This window comes from Pelodiscus sinensis, chromosome 2 (assembly GCF_052426305.1).
Source record: "Pelodiscus sinensis isolate ZL-2025 chromosome 2, ASM5242630v1, whole genome shotgun sequence".
In the NCBI taxonomy this organism is placed as follows: Eukaryota; Metazoa; Chordata; order Testudines; family Trionychidae; genus Pelodiscus; species Pelodiscus sinensis.
Window position 1 is genome coordinate 243,784,922 of NC_143053.1, and position 20,847 is coordinate 243,805,768.

Genomic DNA, 20,847 nt, shown 5'->3' on the forward strand with positions numbered 1-20,847 from the left:
TCAAAGTGGTTTGATTGACAACGCTGTATTGTATTTTATTTTATTATTTAAAACCGCCCTTAAAAACTTGAAATGCACTGAGGCAGCCAGCTAATATTTTTATTTCACAGACACATCTGTTACTCTTGCTGACAAATGTACCACTCTGCCAAGAAAGTTAAAAAAAAAACCCCAGCGTGTAATTGATGTTATCCCAAGAAAGCTCTATCTCCACCCCTTTCAGCTCCAAGCCCTTCAGGTAAAAGAAAAAAAAATCTTTCAAGAATTTGTTGCCTTTTTGAGGGTTAATACATCAGAAGACAAGCTTGTCTCGCCTTGGCCAATCAGAACCCGGCTCTAGCAGCTATAATATAGAACTAAAGGCAGACTCCTCTCACAAGCGTCTCTAGCCTTGCTACCATTAAAATCAGACCCTTTTTGTCTCTCGATTGCTGTCTCACGACCAAACTCCGATGTGTTCCGTTATCAACGACCTAAAGCCTGCCATTCCAACACCTGTCTTGCTAGGGATCGGTGGATAGTATACGATTCCGAAAGCAGACAAGGACGTAGGAAGAGAGAGCTCTAGAGAGACAGCCAGGGATAGACACAGAGAGCTTTGAAGTAATTGGATTCCATGGACGAAATGCTGCTGTTGACGAGAATTCTGTTGGTGGGCTTCATCTGCGGTCTTTTGGTCTCCTCTGGGCTGACTTGTGGACCAGGCAGGGGTATTGGAAAAAGGAGACACCCCAAAAAACTGACCCCGTTAGCCTATAAGCAGTTTATTCCCAATGTGGCAGAGAAGACCCTAGGGGCCAGTGGAAGATATGAAGGGAAGATCTCAAGAAACTCCGAGAGATTTAAAGAACTCACCCCAAATTACAACCCTGACATTATTTTTAAGGATGAAGAGAACACTGGAGCTGACAGGCTGATGACTCAGGTAGAGCCACATAGATACATATATATATATTTTATTTCTTAGTATATCTGAGCAATCATGAATTAAAATCTCTGTCTTAGCATTTTTGAGACACCTTTTACCTCCCCTAAAAAAAGTCATCTGTTAGATTCATATGTAAATAGTCCAGTTAAGTTTGCAGCGCATATAGCCATAGATACATATGTGTTGGGGGCTTGTGTAATACTTACCATTATAACCTTGCCATGGCGTTCCTTGTAACTTGGTTAGAGATTTCTGTTTGCATTTGTCCCCAAGGCTGCACTTTGATCAAACGAATTGTATACAGCTAAGAGGACCCCAAGTGTCTACTGACCGCCAGCCTACTCTTTCATTATTACAAATGCAGCCCTCGGTTGGTACAGCTGCTGACTTTTTTATTTGTATTTTATTTTATTACCCTTCGTGATTGTTGTTTGCAAGCGGGTTCTAAATTTAATCCCTCTGGAGTCCTGCACTCCCCAAAGGCAGCTGAAGACCAATCGACCATTACTCTCCTGTTTCTGTATTTTATAGCTTGTATTGCAAAACCATCCTTTGCAATTGTGACCATCAGAGCGTAAATATATTGATATTTCTTTAAGGATGCTCGCCACCAATGCTCTGGTACTTCCAAATGGGAGGGACTTGCAACTTAATTAGCATTGCATCACTTCTGTTTTAAAAATCAGATGGCACAAGGTTTACAGCTGGGTAAATATTGGATCGGGAGTGGAATCAGAATGCGGAACCATTTTATGCAAAATAAATAAATAAATAAATAAACCCTCACAAACAGCCACATCATTGTAATTGTTATTATGGCTCACTGAGAGATAGGAGAGAGCAATTAATCTCCCACTTCAGGAGTTTTTGAAACTACATGGAATCTTGATGTCATCTAGACACTGGAAATGGGTTTCCTCCAAATATAGGTCAACAGCTTTTATTTCCCTTCCCACTTTTAATGTATTGTAAGTCCCACCTTCACTGCTATAATATAACTCGGCCGCAAGAATCACGTGTGTGTCGGGGCGGGGGGAGAGAATTTCCTAAAGTCTCCACTTTGCCTCGGCCTGATTTTCCGCACGTTTACTAGATTAATTTAGGTGCGGGACCTGTCTCCTCTCCAATCTCCGCCCGACCACCTTAAATCTGACTGTACCTATGAGTGTTGACGCGCGCGCCTCTGCCAGATAGAAGCGCGAGCCTCAATTAAATATGCACAGGCCCCGGTGCAGAGCGTGTTGTGTAGAGAGTTCCCAGTCCAATTCGAAAGCAGCTTTAATCTCGCCTTCTAACGCAAAAGAAAGGCAACGGAGAGGGGGTGGCTGGCGACTGTTGTGCAGGCATTGTAAGCTCCAGTCCCTCTCTTATAGCCCTCGGTCATCCTCCCTTGCTGAAAAGATGCAAGACAGTGTTAGCTGTGCGCTAAGTCAGACACATCTCGCATTTTCAGCTCCACTTACTCCTCTTTTATCGATCGCAACGGCTAGGATTTCAGTTTGTATCCTTTTTAATACGGCAAATGCTGCTGCTGCTGCTGCTGCTAGGAAGCCCCAGGAAAAAAAAGACGTGCTTTTGTGTGTGTGCCTGTGTGTAATTACACACACACACACACACACATCAGACTCATGAAAGAGCAAATGAAGCTTAGGTGTAGAAGGGAGACGTAGATTGAAATACAGAGGGAAAGAGATGGAGAAAAGAAGGGGAAATGTGTGAGGGTAGATTTTTAAGAGAAGGATGGGCTGAAGGGGGGGGAGAGAAGAGACCCCAGCATGTATTGTAGTGTCGCCTTTCTCCTCTACTGCCGCCTTGGATGTGCCTCGTCTCTCTAGCTGCCCTTCCCTGGGAATACAGAGCCTTCTACATGGCTTGCCACTCTCGCTGCAATAGCTGGCAGCATTTGAACTTCTGACCTTCTGTCAACTTCCCTCAGACGAACGAAACGAAAACAAATACTTTTTCCTTCAGTGACTCTTCTTGTTCCTCACCCACGAAAAGGGGCTGGGGGTGGGAGTAACACCGCAGCACAGCTTAGGTACCACCCAAAAATAAGAGAGCGACGTCTGGCAGCAGCTTCCTCACTGAACACCCTTTGGGGACAGGGTGGGCAAGAGAGGGGAGGAAAGGATAATGGGACGTCGATGATTGCATAATGATATTGGGGGAGGGGAGGAAAGGGACAGAAGTGATCTCATAACCCTGGCTGGGGCTGCGGAGGGAGGCCATGGGGTAACTGAACAGCAGTGATCCTAGAGCAATGTTCGGGGTGGGTTGGCGGGGGGATTGCTCGTGGGCCTTCCAATAGCGATATTGTAGGGAGGTGGTGGGAAGCTGCGGCTGACATCAGAATTCCCTCATATTGCAATCCTACAATGAGCCTGGCCAATCTCTTTCTTCCTCTCTCAATCAGCAACCTCTTGTTCTGTTAAATTCAAGCCTTTAAATGCCTGCTTCACAAGCCCTTCGACCATGGAAAGATCTTCCCTGAATGGAATTGTTAAACTTTCAGAATCGTTGCTGAATGCATTAGCTGCTAGTTAATATTAACTTAAGAGAGGGGGAAAAAACGCAAACAGAGCTAGGTAAGTCAGGTTCTTAACTTTGCAGGTGACAACAGCAGTTTGCTGAATGCTCCCCCGCCCCTCCCCGCCCCGTACACACACACGCAGAGCAACCATTGGCCGGATTTGTGAAAGAGATAAGGGGGCCAGGTCAGGATGATAAAGCTGGAATTTGTATGAAATAAAACAAAAATCTAGTGCCACACAACCGGGGCCTGATGTGAGGCATTTGGAGCTCAGCTTGGCATTTGGGAAGCCCACCAGGTTGTTTACATTGACAGGTACCTGTTAAGTGTTTCCTTCAAGCAATTCATTTGTGAAGAGATTAGGGGCTGGCAGGAGAGGGCTTGTTGAACAACTTTGCCTCCACACAAAGCGTTAGTCGAGGCAGCCCTGCTGCGTTTCACGGTGGCTGAACAGAATTGGGCTTGATTTGTGGCACACGACCCAATGAATTAATAAATAGTCTGGCCTTCACGGCTTTTGACTCTGACAAGCCAGCTCAGCCAGTATAAAAGGAAGGAAAGTCCTTTAATAGGTCGTCCCTTCCCCTTTATTTTGCCAGAAAGACTTTAGCTAATATTTATAGGGGAAGGAGCTGGAATAGCAACCCTGCCTCCTCTATTCTCCTCCCTATTTGTTTTCTCAGTTATAAAGTACCCTGGGTTTAGACTGCAGTGCAACTAAGGGGTTTTTTCCTTGTCAGCGGCCTAAAACATTTAATGTTTCGCCTTTTATTCTGTAAAACAATGGAAAGACACACACGGTCTGGTGCCCGTGAGAGAGAAATTCACAAGCTAAACTTCCCTATGGTTTGTTGCTTTTCCTAGGCTAACACTGCATTAAAGACCAACCAACCAGCTCTTTCCATAAAAACGTTAAGTCACATGAAGCAATCGCCCACGGAGTCCAAGGTGGGCTCGCCAGGACATTTTTATTTAACTGCCACCGCAGTAGTGCCAGGGTATCTCTTTATGGCTGGAAAACACCCACTGGAGCCTTCCGGTTAAGCAGTCCGGTCACGTACCTAAAAGTAGTGTAGCAGGAATAGTGCAAGGGTTTTTCTCCCCATCTGGAAGCTGTGTGGTTTTACACAGTGATAAGAGTATTGGGGAGAGTTGTCCTGGAGAAAGCCTAACATCCCTATCCACTTGATGCACTTGGCTTTAGCTTTATTCAACCGACAATGATATTTCTTTGACCCATAATACCGATATTTCTTTGACCGACACAATACCCATAAAATAAAACAGCTTTGTCCTTTTCAAAATATCAGCCAGAAACATGCATTTTTCTAGTTCTGCAAATTGTCTCCATTTGCAACTGTGCCTGTAATGTTTCTTGCTGTTTCCAATCCCCAGTAGATGTGGTTGGTGGGTTGTCTTTTTCTAGAACTGGTTAATTCATGCAGAGCAATATTCTTTTCAAATTCTCGGGTGTGATAAGAATCTATCCAAACTGTTCTTAGTTTATGATTTTTGGTAGCTTTGCTCGGTTGCCCCTCTCTCTGGCCTTTCCCCTCCCCCATTTCCACCTTTAGATTGTCCATAATCTCTTAAAACTTCTCCCAGAATTGCCGGGTCCTGCATGATAAATTTCATAAAAACAGGAAAACATAAAGGAAAGGAGCTGGGTAAAGAAAACAGAAAGCTAATCCTGTGGCAGTGGCCTATGGAGTTAAAAGAATGTGGCACTCCATAATAAAGAATGCATGTTGTCACTCCCGGTTTCTTATTCTACGATAGCACACCTCTGGGTTTGTTGGTTTTTAGCATTGCTATCAACCTGATCCCTCTCCGCTTTTCATTCTTTTCCCTAAGAGATATCGTGTGGGTTTGCTTTTATATCTACGTGTGTATATTTCAAGCACGATGAATATTTCTAGCCCAAACTGGTCTAGGGGCTCTAATGAGTGAGCTACGAAGGACAAACTCCTTCTAACACATAAAGGCTGTTAACATGTATTGAGGACCTTTTCAACACAGACTTAAGTTGAAAAGACCCGGAGAGACATTCCAGGGGAAAATATTTGATTCCCAGATATATGGCAAGTATTTGTCTTTTGGAAACTTTACTCCGCTCCCAGTAGCGTGAAACGCACGTATTCTTTGGGAGAATTCGCCTTCATCTATTTTAGGTTTGAAAAGTGGAGCTGGACCTCAGCTTTCTACAAAACACAGTCACACACACCCCAGAGAGAGGCGTACATAGGGGTGGAAGGAGAGTACATGCGATGCTCGAGGTTTCCTTCTGACACTCAAACAGGTTGCAGACTGTAAGAAAGTGGCTGAGCTTTTGGAAGTGTTTAGTGATATTTCGGCCCCTTTACTCCGTGTTATTCGGGCTCCAACTTTCTCCTCTCCCGATCTCGCTCTTCTTCCTACATCAGGCTATCCGGCTTGCCCATAAGGTCCCTGGGAAGCCTTTCGACCCCCTGGCCTGGCCCTTTGCAGCGAATATACAGGGTGATCCTTCCCCCCAGGAGTTTGGCCATTGGCTTCAATGGCAGCGGGCTCAGGACGCAGGTTACTGCCTTGTCCCAGCATTTGACTCTCGAGATGCCGGGCGTATGCTATTTTGGGGGGCCGGAGGGTGCAAAGGCCCCAGCCATCTGTGTCCCTTGTGTGCCCCTGCAGAGATGCAAAGACAAGCTGAACGCGCTGGCTATCTCGGTGATGAACCAGTGGCCAGGCGTGAAGCTGAGGGTGACGGAGGGATGGGATGAAGATGGGCACCACTCCGAGGAGTCGCTGCACTACGAGGGCCGAGCCGTGGACATCACCACCTCGGACAGGGACCGCAGCAAGTACGGCATGCTGGCCCGGCTGGCGGTGGAGGCGGGCTTCGACTGGGTCTACTACGAGTCCAAGGCCCACATCCACTGCTCCGTCAAAGCAGGTAAGGGCGGCGGGAGCTCGCCGCGGCCGGCCCGCAAGCAAAGCCCTTTCCCCTCCCCCCCACGGCCGGAGGACCCCGCAGGCCTGGCAGGTTGGGCCCATAGGGGGAATCCAGGTCTGTCAGCAAGGGGTGTGAACCCGTCTCGAGGCAGCCAGCTTCACTGGAACCCCCCCCCCCCCACACACACACACACGCAAGCTGGCCACGGGCGGGGCGCCGACGTTCCTACTTCAGAGCCGGGCACCTGACTTGGGGGGGGGGGACGAAGGGGCCAGACTCTGCAGCGAGGGGGGGGGGGGGAGAGGCTATTGCGGCAGCTCCCGCTTTTCTCTGCCCTGCATGACGACCGGGCATGGTCTCATGGAGGGGCCAGCCTCGTCTGTGCGTCTCTGCTCGCCTAGGAGGGGGCTATTAGGCGGCACGTGTAGATCTGGGCTGGAGTTCCCAGAGGCCAGGGAAAGCCCACTAGCCGGGCAGAGAACTGGGCACGCGCTGATAGGTGCCTCGCTTTCCCGCCCTTCGCGGGGGAGGGCATGTACCTTACCTGCCATGCACTGCGCTAGCCCTGTATTAACCATAAGGATGCAAAAATCCCAGCCAACTCAACCACTCTGTTAAACTATTAACTCCCCCCGCCACACACACACACTGATCAGCACCTCTGCAAAATAACTCCCCCCCCCCCCCCCAGCGGCATGTATTTAGCTACATCCACATCGCGCGTCACAGACACAGGATCGTGACCATTTCCACACAGCGAGCGGGTTGCCCAAATCTATGGCTATGACTATGGCGAGCAGGACCCGCTAGCGTGCGCAGGGGAAAAGAAAAAAGAAAGGAAAATTAATGCCATTCACATTCATGGCTTAATCTGTAGCCGCTAGGAAGCCCCGGGATTGTTTCCCCTGTGCTTACAACGCCACATGCTGTTTCAACAAAGGAATAACTCGCTGGCAATAAATCGCGAAATTTGAAACTTCATTTCTGGCGCATAAATTGACGCTTTTAGCAAAACTGTTAACATGCCTCGCAGAAAGAGCTGGGTTTTTCACCTCTAAGTGTTTGTTGCATAGCATCTAAACTGTATTTTAATAGCCTCGTTTAGCCGAGACACACTTTTAAAGTGTCAAGAAATACTTAGTTGAGAAAGAAAATAATGACTTTCTCTAAATATAGCTGTTTGCTTAGAAGTTAGTTAGACTTCCCTTGACTCTACTGGGAGCTGATTCGGCCCCTTAACCAGCTTTACATTCTTGGTCTCATGAAGAGTAACACTTCTCCTGGCCAATGCAGGCTTTCCATTGAGTCCGTGGTATTGCTTTGGTTAATCTGCTCGTTTTATTTAACCAAAGCAATCTCCACAAAGGGGCTAGGCTTCTAGTGATATTAAATGTCCTTTTCAATAGTAAAGATATGCTCAGCTTAAGGTGCCCGTCTGTGATGCACAGTAACCTTATTCCAAATGAACAACATAATCCAACTCCATGTATATTTCATAGGAGACAAATAATTCCAAGAGAACAAAATCTACTCATTAAAATTCCACCCACACTTGGAGGTTTGGGGTAATATTTAGTGTGTGTCAGGCAGGGTCGTGTGACTGTACTACACAGGTTTCAAGAGAGCAGGCTTGAATTCAGCCAGCTCAGTCTGATTTCAAATGGTCAAAACCTCATTTCATGACTGAGAATCTTATGAGAAGATTAAACCCTATAATTCCAGTCAGGAAGATTCTTTCTCTAGATCTCTATTTGCAAAAAGTATGATCCCAGAGATTGGAATGCAAAGAAAGTTTCCCCCAAGGTCTGAATTATTGTCATCAGGACAGAGAAGAGAGGCTGGGGTGGTAAAAGGGACATTGATAATGGGCTACTGCAAGTATTTAGAGCAAGCTCCTACATTTAAAATTCAAATACACATCTTGAGTGTCTTGGAAAAGTGGCTCTGCTGTGCAAATAGTGCTTGGAAGGGCCTGGTTTTTTGGAGAGTATGTGTGTGAATTGGCACATAGGGTTTCTGCACCTGAACAAATAGGGTTAGGGGGCAGCGGGGGGAGAAGAAGCTGGGAAAAAAAATGGAAGTGTCCTCTCTTCCAAGAGTGTCTGCATTTATTACATGAATCAGAATGACAATGCAGATCCTTTATTGGATTTTAATTAGAGAACCCAAACAGCACTGCTCAAAGCAGCAGATTTTCACACCTCTGCCAATTCACTGGCATGTTTGTAGAGTTGCTACACTACTAGATCTATTCATCAAGCCCCTGAATATGCAAACAAAGCTCAAGCAAGAGCTTTACTTGGGGCTTGTACTAAGGTGTAGTTTGCTAGGAAAGGACTCTACATAAAGCGCATAGCTCGTTTGTTGCCATGTTCTCAGTGAAGAGGCCTGGGAGATCTTGCTGTTTCATTTCTGAAGCAGAAGTGATAAAGTCGTTAGCAAATCAATAATATTCTAATTTTCACCCTTCCTGTCCTTCCTGAGAAAGTCATTAGGAGACTCTCCAAGTGTTTATTTAAATCATAATAGCTTACGCACCAGCTACAGAAGCACAAAAATAACATCTGTACCTGTGGTCTTGATACTTTTAGGAGGAAAATTTCTTGGATTAGAAATTGGCACACTTGGTTACTGGGCAAAATCTGCAGTGAAGTCAAGAGGGGAGAACAGGAATGAAATAATTTTATCAAATACCCTTCCTACAGTGAAATACTATGAGTGGAACCAAACATACAAAAATGTAACTATATAGTTTAGGAACATCCAGGAATAACTAGGTGAATTTTGCAGACCCTGCTATGGAAGAGGGCAGACTAGACAGTCATAATGGTCCCTTCTGGCCTGAAAATCTTTTACATTTCTAAATATTATAATATTTTCAAGGACAGAGACTTCAAATGCATAAATGCAAGTTGATCTTGTTTAAAAATGGCTAGAGTTTCTCTGAAGGACTAGTAATGAGGCAGTGGTGACAAGAATAACCAGGAGCCACAAAATTTAGCATCTGGTTAAAACAAATCCCTCTGAGTAACACCAAAGACTAGTTTGTCTTTGTGCATTGAGGATGTTTTAAGCTTAGATGGAGGACTGGGGGAGCACCCCCCCCCACACACACATACATAGGCTGAGCACAGACTTTTGATTTAGGGAGGGAGGCAAATATTCCTGCTTTAGAAGAAAGGGTGAAGTGTTGCATGGTGACTCTTGGATGGTATGTGTGTGTGGAAGGGAGAGACTTTTACCTGAGCAGAGGAAGGAGCTGCAAAGAATCCTCACCAAATCCTCACATAAAGGCCCAGAAACTGCTGTGGGGAGAGTTCACAAGTTCCTAAAGTAGCAAGTGGCAGGAAGATCTAGTGGATAGGTCAGTGCACTAAGGGCTTTTTCACACCTAACATTCAACAGTGGCACTGCTGTGGTACCTCTGTGTAAATATTACCTATGCCCCCAGGAGGGGTTGCCCTATTGGGGTAAATACTACACCTCCCTAAGAAGTGGTAACTATGACAACAGAATAATTCTTCTATTCCCTTAGCACTGTCTAGCCCACAAGTCAGGTTGGTAGAGCTACATCACTCAGGGTACATCTAAACTACACCCCTCTGTCGATAGATGTATCGAAAGTGCAAATGAAGCCGGGATTTAAATATCCCGAGCTTCATTTGCATAATGGCGGCCGCCGCTTTTTTTCAAAACGGGGCTTTTTGAAAAAAACCTGCAGCTTAGACATTTTGAGGAGTTTTTGAGGAGTACAGGATATTCTGAAATGGGGCATTTCTGTAGAAAATGCCCCATCTAAACTGCCAGCTTTTTCGAAAAGCCTTGTTTCGAAAAAAAGCGGCAGCCGCCATTATGCAAATGAAGCACAGGATATTTAAATCCCTGCTTCATTTGCACTTTCAATACATCTAATTTACATTCCTCTTCTGACAGAGAAGTATAGTATAGACGTACCCTCAGGGGCACAGATTTTTTATATTCCTCTGGCCACATCTTCACTCCACAGAAGAAGGTTGCTGCTACGATCAATCTTCCGGAATTCAGTTTAGCAAGTCTAGTTAAGACTCGCTAAATTGAACTCAAAGAGTGCCCCATTGGGATCCAGTACTCCTGCTCCTGATATGAGTAAGGGAAACTGATGAGAGCATTTGCTCCCATTGGCCTCTTGCTGTGAGGAATGCTACCAAGTTAGGCTTAAGATAAGTTGATTCCAGCCATGTATTCTATGTAGATGGAGTTGCGTACCTTAAGCTGAGCTGCCAAGTCTAGGGTAGACCTGTCCTCTATGGGTACATCTAGACTACATCCCTTTTTCAGTAAAGGGATGTAAATTAGGCACGTCAATATTGCAAATGAAGCCAGGATTTGAATTTTCCATGCTTCATTTGCATAATGGCAGCTGCCGCTTTTTTCCGAAATGGGGCTTTTTTGAAAAAAAACCCATCAGTTTAGACACGGATCTTTCAAAAATAAAACCCCTTTTTGAAAGATCCTGTACTCCTCAAAAAACAAGGTTTACAGGATCTTTCAAAAAAGGGTTTTATTTTCAAAAGATCCGCGTCTAAACTGCCATTTTTTTCCCAAAAAAGCCCGGATGCCTGCCATTATGCAAATGAAGCACAGGAAATTCAAATCCCGGCTTCATTTGCAATATCGACGTGCCCAATTTACATACCTTTACCAAAAAAGGGATGTAGTCTAGACACACCCTGAGATGTAGCTATATCTATACAAGTTCCCAATGTAGGCCAGCCGTAAGGCTATGTCTACACTACATTTTCATCAGTAAAACTTTTGTCAAGTCTGGGGTGCGAAAAAAATACCCCCATGACTGACAAGAGTTTTACCAATAAAAAGCACCAGTGTGGACAGTGCTTTGCTGAAGGGAGATGCTCTCCTGTTGACAAAGCTACTGCCACTTTTTGGGGGTAATTTTAATTTACCACCAGGAGAGCGCTCTCTTGCCAGCAGAGTGGCTGCAATACATATGTTACAGCAGCACAGCTGTACCACCTAGGCCTAATCTACAATACCGCAGGCCATTGATCTAAGTTACACAACTTCAGCTACAAAATCTGCATACTTAGATCTACTTACTGCAGTGAGGACACCGCAGTAAGTCGACACCTGATGTTCTCCCATTTACTCTGTCTACGGTTCTCATTCTGGTGGAGTACCGGAGCTGATGAGAGAGTAAATCGACCCCTGCTGGATCGACTGCTGCCAGTCAATCCGGCAGATAGAGAAGACATGCTTGATTTGACATTAAGCCAGTCACTTCACCTCTCTATGCCTGATTCCCCTCCCAAACTTCAGTCTTCGCCTGTGTTAGGTCTAGTCTCCATTACAGACCTGTATAGATATAACTATGCCACCCAGAGGTTAGAAAACTCACATTCGTGCATGACATAGTTATACTGACCTACCCCCCAAATAAACAGTGCTGTTGATGGGAGAGCTTGATGCAGTTAATGCCTCCCAGCAGGGTGAAATAACTATGCTGATGGGAGAGCTCCCTTTTATTGGCATAGTATCTTCACTGAAGTGCCACAGCAGCTGTGCCATTGCTGTGTTTTAAATATACACTTGCCCTGCACAGCTATGGAAAGTGTAGACACTTGATAAGTGACAGAAGAGCTGTAGTTAATCCACCACTCTGAGCCCATGTTTCTACTACAGCAGAAAGTCAGCCTAAGCTACGCAATTCCAGCTACATGAAAAATGCAGCTGGAGTGGACATACCTTAGGCTGAGTTATTACAGGTTCTACACCATGGGTGTTGATGGGAAAAACTTCCCATCAATTTACCTTATGCTTCTCGCCTCTGATAAAGTCATGATGTCAACTGGAGTGTGATTTGTAGTCTATTTGGTGGATCTTCACTAGACCTGCTAAATTGACTACTGGTGGATCAGTCTCAGTGAGCCAATCCCCACCGCAGTGTAGATATAGTCTGAGAGGCAGCAGCTAAATTCACAGAATTCTTCCATCTAGGGCAGCTCTACACTACCACCTAAGTTGCTATAATTTACATCACTCAGGGGTGAGAAAAAGCCCCCTCTTCCTGAACAACACAAGTTTTGCACTGTCCACACTGGTGTTAGGTCAGCAAAAAAGCATGAGGGTGTATTTAGACTACAGTTTTTTTTTTTAAAAGTAGCCTTTTTTCGAAAAAACTTTCCGTGTCTAGACTGCCGCCGAGTTCTTTCAAAATCAAATAAAAAGAACACAGCATTTTTTTCAACCCCAGTAAACCTCATTTTATGAGGAAGAACACCTTTTTTTGAAAGCGCTCTTTCGAAAAAAGTATCAGAGGAATAGCCGTGGGTCTTTGCCCATGAAAGCTTATGCTCCAACACTTCAGTTAGTCTATAAAGTGCCACAGGACTTCTCGCCGTTTTCGAAAAAAGGCGTTCTTGAGTGCAAACAGGGCTTTTTCAAAAGAGAGCATCCAGACTGCCTTGGTGCTTTCAAAAAAGTGGCTCACTTTTTCGAAAGTACTGGTTGTAGTCTAGATGCTCTTTTTCAAAAGAGGTTTTTTCAAAGGATACTTTCAAAATAGCCTCTTTCAAAAGAGGCTTGTAGTCTAGACATAGCCAGAGCGAGTCCTGCTGAGGTAGCTTCCATTTCTCACCAAAGTGGAGTAATTACACCAACCAGAGCATGCTCCTCTGTCAGTACAGCACAGTTTCATAGGATGTAGTGCATTGTAACGTAGACTTGCCCAGCCTAGCAGCATCTATCCCCGGGGGTTATGTCAGGGTAAGTCTGTCTCTCAGGGGTGTGAATTTTTCATAGTCCTGAGCAGTGCAGCTAGGTCACCCTACATTTTAAAAGTGCACAAATCACTATGGACTTGTCCAGAAATTGACTTGCAGAAACTATTCTACATGGATATATTGCAGAATTAAAGTGATTTCATTCCAGAATAACATCTCCACTTTGGAAGTGCCCTAATTCAGGAATAAAGTAACTTTTTCCAGAGTAGTGTCCACATGGGGAGCTATTTTGGAGTAGTTATTGAAGAGTAGATTATCCCACAATAGCTATTTTGAACAATTTTTCCTCTGCAGATAAAGCGAAATCAATTTTGAAACTGATCCAGTTAAACTACCCAATCTCGCCCCCCATCTAGTATAAACCTTTACACTGGTTTAAGTGAGTTAGCTTGTATTGAGTTAGCTGGCTGATTGCCTGTTCCATTCATTCCTCTAAAGCAATGGGATTGGCCACTATCTGAAAATAGGATACAGGCTGGATCATTGCTCTGACCTAGTATGGCTGTAAGTGCAGCTACAAGGGGGCCTGCACCACTTTCACAAGATCATTTTTAATACTTAATGTAGTGAAAGGGAAGCACTTTTCTAGACAAGATTTTAACTGTCTTACCCAATCAGGGTATGTCTACACTACCACCCTAGTTCGAACTAGGGTGGTAATATAGGCAACCGGAGTTGCAAATGAAGCCCGGGATTTGAATTTCCCGGGCTTCATTTGCATAAAGCCGGGCGCTGCCATTTTTCACTAGGCTCGTTTCACGAGGAGTAACGGTAGTTCGGACTAGGAAGCCTAGTCCGAACTACCTAGTCCATGCCGCGTGTAGCCGCGCGGCACGGAGTCCGCACTAGCGGATATTTAAAAATGGCGCGCCCGGCTTTATGCAAATGAAGCCCGGGAAATTCAAATCCCGGGCTTCATTTGCAACTTCGGTTGCCTACATTACCACCCTAGTTCGAACTAGGGTGGTAGTGTAGACATACTCTCTGACTCTGAACTCCTCCAGCAGGGACAGCCTCTGGTGACCTGTATGTATGGTACCTAGCACAATGGGGCCTTGGGGCCTCTAGGAACTACTATTCATGGAGGAAGGGGGTTTGAACAAACTCCTAAGAGAGAGGAGAGTTCACAGTTCCTAACCTGGGCAGGAAAGGTGGCATGCACAAGCCATTGCAATAAATATGTGCACTGAAACTCATTATCTGAGGTGAGGAATGCAGACACCCCATAACCAAGGGATGTGGGGAGGAGAAGGATGCTGAGTACACCTGGCTAGGGAATGTAGGTCTTATGGACCAGAAGATGGCAGACTGGGTGTAGAGAGCCCCTGACTTTGGGGGGAGGCAAAACAAACCCTAATCTTGACAATGGGGTGAGGGGAGCCAGGCAGCAAAGCACCCCTAACCTTGGCTCTTGAGTGGGAGGGGGAAGAGGTAGAGACACCCTGCCCTTGTCTCTATGGGGGGGGGGAGGGCAGAGAGACACTGCTCTTGGCTTTATGATGTGGGTGGGGCGGGGGGAAGAGTCCCTGGCGAGATTGTGTATTGGGACCAGAAATGAGCCAAGCCCGGGGGCTGAGAGGCTGCGATGCAGAACACCTGGCCTGGTGCCCACGGCGGGGTTGCAGCAAGCCTGGGGGGCGGGGGCGCAGAGTCCAGGGTGGGCCAAGGGTCGGGTGCAGAGCGGGCAGGAGCTGCGGACAGGGACGCGGGGGTTGGTGTAAGGGGGCCGCGGTGCAGAGAGCTCGGCCGGGTCCCTCCTTCCCCCTCCCGGCTCTAACCCGCGCGCCTCTCTCGCCCGCACAGAGAACTCGGTGGCCGCCAAGTCGGGCGGCTGCTTCCCGGGCTCGGCCACGGTGCACCTGGAGCAGGGCGGCACCAAGCGGGTGCGGGACCTGAGCCCCGGGGACCGCGTGCTGGCGGCGGACGCGCAGGGCCGGCTGCTCTACAGCGACTTCCTGGCCTTCCTGGACCGCGAGCACGGCGCCCCCAAGCTCTTCTACGTGATCGAGACGCGGCAGCCGCGGGCGCGCCTGCTGCTCACCGCCGCCCACCTGCTCTTCGTGGCGCCCCCGCACAACCACTCGCGGCCCGAGCCCCCGCGCCGCCGCGCGCTCTTCGCCAGCCGCGTGCGGCCGGGCCAGCGGGTCTACGTGCTGGGCGAGGGCGGCCGGCGGCTGCTGCCCGCCGCGGTGCACAGCGTCTCCCTGCGGGAGGAGGCCTCGGGGGCCTACGCCCCGCTCACGGCCCAGGGCACCATCCTCATCAACCGCGTGCTGGCCTCTTGCTACGCCGTCATCGAGGAGCACAGCTGGGCGCACTGGGCTTTCGCCCCCTTCCGCCTGGCCCACGCCCTGCTGGCCATGATCTGCCCCAGCGCCAGCCTGCCCGCCCCGCCCGAGCCCGGCCTCCACTGGTACTCGCGCCTCCTCTACAGCATCGGCAGCTGGGTGCTGGACAGTGACTCGCTGCATCCGCTGGGCATGGCCGTGCCCGTGCAGTCCAGCTGAGAGCTCCCCCCGCACCACCACCACCACCACCAACACCCACCACACACCGCCCGGCCCAGGCAGCAGAGAGAGAGAGGAATAAACAAACTCGCAGGAAAAAGAAAAGGAAAAAAAGAAACAAAGAGGAGAGCACGGATTAAGACAAAATAATACTAAAGTAGGACAGTCCAAAGTAGACTTTAAGGAAAACAAAGACCCCGAGAAGTTTTGTTCTGTTTAGTTTATAAATATATATATTATATATATTTTTATTTGTTGGGGAGGGGGGAGTTGGTTCCGTTCTCTTGGTTGTTGTTTTGGTTTTCCTCCTCTCCTGGATATTTATTTGTTTGGTATTTTGAATAGATGTTTTAAAAAAAGATATGAACCGGACCTTCAAGAGCCTTAAGAAGCTTCTTTGATAATTTATTATCACCTGAACTGCACTCACAGGGGAAAACATTATTTTGTGAGGCCAAGCAAAACTGCACAGAGTCTATTTTTCTACATGGCAGGCTGTGTCCTGACTTTCAGAAAGCAAAATTCCCATCCCTCCATTGCTCCTTCTTTTCAGCAATTCTAAACACAATCAAAAAAAGACAAACTTCATGGGGTCCATAAATTATATTTTTATACACAGAATTGTAAATTAGATTTTTTTGAGAGATCAATACTTAACTGAATCACATTTCGTTTTTTGAAATAGTGTAAAATATGAGAATATATTATTTTAATTTAAATAGTTTCAAATGTAACATCATTTCCTGTATTGTTTTTCATGTTTCTTAAATATTTTGCTTTGTAAAAACACCATTTGGCCATGTTCTTGGAAGTCAAGACTGTTACACAAACTTTTTATTTACATAACGACAAAAACTTTGTTATTTTTAACTTCAAAAAGAAAGAAAGAAATGTATTAGAAAATATTTTTTAAAAAGCGCACATGGCGTTGATTCTGTGACATGGAGAGGGTAGTTTGTACAGAGGGGGAAAAAGGATGTTTTGCATTAATAAATTGAGAAATAACTGCTGTAAATTTACTAAAATGTATTTTTGAATATTTTGTAATAGTTTTAATAGTTTTATAGAAATAAAATGTGCCATGCACAGTCTGGTTAGTATATAATAACTAAGAGTTCCTGGTGCATCCCTTTTTTCTTTCCTTTTTGTTTATTGGTTTAGAAAACATGATACCTAAAGAAATGCCCATTGTTGTATTTAGCTGTGATGCTTATACTTTGAATTCTGCTAAAGGAAGTAACCAAATACATCACATCAGCTCTTGAAAAAATCTCAGTTTTGTTGTAGTAACAGTAGAACCTCACTTATTTGCACTAGTGACTGGCAGAGGCATTTTGGATTATTGCAGTCTGGACCAAATCTTGCCACTTTCTCAGGTAAAGTGCTGCTGTTCCAGATTCTGTATTCACTTGAGAACTCATTCAAAGACCACAGAAGGCAATGGGAGTCTTTCCATTGAGTTATTGGAGCAGTACGTTGGACTTTACGGAAAGCTAATCTGCAAGGTAACCATGGTGCCCATGAAGAGTTGTAGTGACTTCAATGAATTTGTGGAAACTGGTTTCTAAACTGATGTAAATCTGGTGCAACTACACCAACTTCAATGAGTTACTCTGGATTCATGCTGCTGTAGCTGAAAAAAAGAATCTGGCCAACAGATTTCAGTGGCTTTCTTGCCTGAGTAAAGATACAGGATTTGGAGCTTTTTTTAAATCAACAAGTAACAGAATAAAACACAATATACAAAAATCAAGGATCTTGAATCACCAAATATATTTTGTTCACTTATTCGGATGCACTATTCGGTTACAACTATTTATGATACTTCACACTATTTTAGTAAATGTATTCTATAAAATTAGTCATGCAATCTGAGTAATTATCACCGTACTCAGATGAAATCTTTGCTAAGGATCCGGGTATGACTACCAGGCTTTGCGTGAGAATTGTCTTGTGCTAATTAGCAAAGTGCCAGTTAGTGAGGTTCTGCTGTATTTTGTGATAACTTCCCTACACCTCAAAGGAAATTTTGCTATTTTAAAAATTTTGCAAAACAGTATGTGCATGCATCAGATAATAACACGACATAAGGGAGACTTTCCTTGAATGCCTTTTCACTTTTTCTTCAGTTTTGGTTATAGTTAGGATGATTATACTTAAGTTACCATTTTGCTCCAGAAGTTTAGCAACATCCTCCACTAAGCTGGAAAGCAACTACCTTGCACTCAGTCTTCCAAGATGTCTGCTTGGGCTTTCAGGCTCATGTAATGTGGCAGTTTTAGGAGGAGGTGGTTCATAATTTTTTATGCTAAAAATGAGTCAATTTCTGGAGCAGTAGTAAGTTGTCATGGCCAAATTCTGATCATGTGTACATCATCTACAATTCATTGACAATTGGATGTGCTCTCTGTCCTCCCACAGTGTCTGGGTTTGTGACCTCTTTTCCCTCAGAAGTGTCTGGGATTGTGTGTTCTGTCATGACATGGATTACAGAACCTTGGTGTGTAAGCTCTTTGTGCTCAGAGCGTTACAGTGTCTTGGAACTGTGAACTACCCGTGTCAGAATACAGTCATCTTTGTGGGAGGGGATTCAAGCTTTTGGCCCGCCATTTGTGGTGCTGGTTTGAGGCCTGATCTAGCTCCTACTGAAGTCAAAGGGAGTCTCTTCATTGAATTTAATGGGAGTTTGATCAGGCGCTTAGACAACAATCTCCTTGAGCTCAAAGTAGGATAAAATCTATGGTTTGTAAACTGTCTTACCTCAGTGCCTAGTCACTCTGAGCTCAGACGATGGCCATATCCGGGGCTGCAGATTCCATTTTCCCTCTCTGGGACCATAATGAATTTCAGCTCAAAATGGATCAGTATTAGAATTGTAAGGACTCCATTTGTGGAAGTTTCTGGACACATAATCACTCTATGACCAGACAATGGCAGTGGCTGAGGCTGTAATCACTTTAATCTCACAGACAGCCTGTGCATGCAGTTATGTATTCAGCCTTCAGAGTTTGGTCAGTCAGGGTTGTAAACTGCCTGCCACCCCAGAGTGGGATATTGCTTGGGATTGTAAACTGCCTGGCCTTACAAGAGATGGCCTTGGGTTTGTAAAGTCATTCTCAGTTCAGGCCATGCTGTGTCAAAGCCATTAGGGTTGTAAACTCTCTGCCATTCGTTTATGCTAATACATCTGGGGTTATAAACTCTGAGAGCTCAGAATGGTGATATTTCTGGGTATGTAAAATATGATCTCAAAGCAAATGAGTCTGAATTTTTTGGAGTTTTGTCCTTAATGTGGCAGAGTCTGGGCATCTGTCCTCTCTTACCAGTATCTGTGGCCAGCAGCTGGGATTTTGTAAGGCCTGTACTGTTAGAATGTGGCAATGGCAATGTTAAAGACTGTGCTTTCTCATAGTTCACACTGTTACAGTGTTCAGGGATGCAGGCAATTGAACATAAGGCATGATTGTGTCTGAGGCTGTACCATGAATCATAACTGCTAGGATTGAAAAAGACTTACTAGATCACAGCCCATTTTCCTGAAAGGGTAGGACATAGTCTCCAGATGTTGCTGCATTTGATCATGGCCAAAAGGCCAAGAAGAGCTCAGAGCACTGCAGTGTGAGAGCCACTAAGATGCTGTGTTGTTAGGATCAACTATTTTAGCCAAGTGACGAAGCACTGTGCTGTGTTTTCATTGCACATATTCCTAATGACAATATACTCCCCTTTCACAATCCATTTATTACGTCTCCTAATAATACCTTCAGAGCTTTATGTCCTGAATACCTCTCCATCATATGCATTAGAAGTGCTTTGTAAGATGGATCAACAAAGAATCTATAACTAAAGCTCTCGTATGAAGGATCTACTGTCTTAACATTGTGCAAAAAGTTTAGGAACTATAAAAGTCCATTTTCAGGGTCTGAGTATGGCAATAGTTTGTATAAAATGTACAAATAGTGGTGGCTACAGAATAGTTTATGACTAAATACATCTCTATTACTGTTAAAATAATGTATAAGAATGTACTTGAAGTTATTATCCTTGTGCTCTGTTGTTTGAATAATTAAAGAAATTACAGAGACTTCCTGAAATGTCTGTTATGTGACAGCATTCCTATCACATACTTTCAACTAGTTGGGTGTTTTCCCCTTAGAACATATGAAGCAGAATTTGGAGAGATCACATTTTACAAATCTCTCTCTTAAGTACACAAATATTATGCATCAGTGTGATTTTTCACTGGAGGTGCAATGGCGCTTATGACTCATTTCAAACAAGAAAAGAATTCTAGGTGTGCCATTTGGTGCAACTATGAGAACCTTCTTTTCCCCCATTTAATACACAGGCAGCCTGCATAATATTTACATGTGAAATACTGTATGGCTGTGCAAAAAATCCCCAATTTGTCATCAAGTACTCTGGGAAGAAAGAGAAGAATAGAATACTAGTGCATGAAGAACTGTCTGTGTTCCCCTAACTGCCCCTCAGACTCAACATCAGACATCATTCTAAATAACGTGAGGATTTTATGTTTATTTTCACTAACCTTAACTGATGATTCACAGAACATCCAACTCTGAAATCCTTGTATCCCAAGAATACCAAACAAAACCAAAGGGAAATTGGGGTGCACAAGGAATGCAGGATCACATCCGCATTACATACCAATTAGATATGTCAAGTATTTCATTTCCTCGTGGCAATCCAGTCCCAAATCCAAAGTTCTGTCTTTCTCTCACCTTTTATTATATACATATGATGTCTGGATAGCTCTCACCTCTGTATGTTCTAGTAGGCTATATGTGTATTTGCATCAGTCTTCCTGAGCATTTCACATCATACTAAAGTGGAATGAGAGATTTGAATCAACTGAGTTTGGTGATAATTGGATAGCAAGTTTGCAGCTCCAGCATGACATCCATTTCAATTACAGTGGAAAGGAAATACAAATGAACATTTTATTTTACTCATTACTGCAAGCTATAGGGGACCCATAGAGGTTCCTCAGATGTTGAAATTCTCTAACAGTTTCAGCCTTAATCTGGTGCAAACATAACAAAAAGAAATGGATAGTGTGCAAAACAATTGTTTCTGCACCAGTAAAGAGCAGATTAATTTTGCCAGATGTTGATGGAAGCAGGAGCAGGCCCAATAAACACCAGTATGCT

At 44.9% G+C, this 20,847-nt stretch overlaps 1 protein-coding gene across 1 annotated transcript; it reads left to right on the forward strand.

Annotated features, from left to right (window-relative positions):
* The first annotated feature begins 362 nt into the window (after positions 1–362).
* SHH (sonic hedgehog signaling molecule) lies at positions 363–19,731 on the forward strand. The gene is made up of 3 exons (XM_075922756.2): positions 363–925; positions 6,129–6,390; positions 14,973–19,731. Exons 1-3 carry the CDS (start codon positions 617–619, stop codon positions 15,674–15,676), a joined length of 1,275 nt encoding a protein of 424 aa, XP_075778871.1. The 5' UTR covers positions 363–616; the 3' UTR covers positions 15,677–19,731.
* Positions 19,732–20,847: the final 1,116 nt, after the last annotated feature.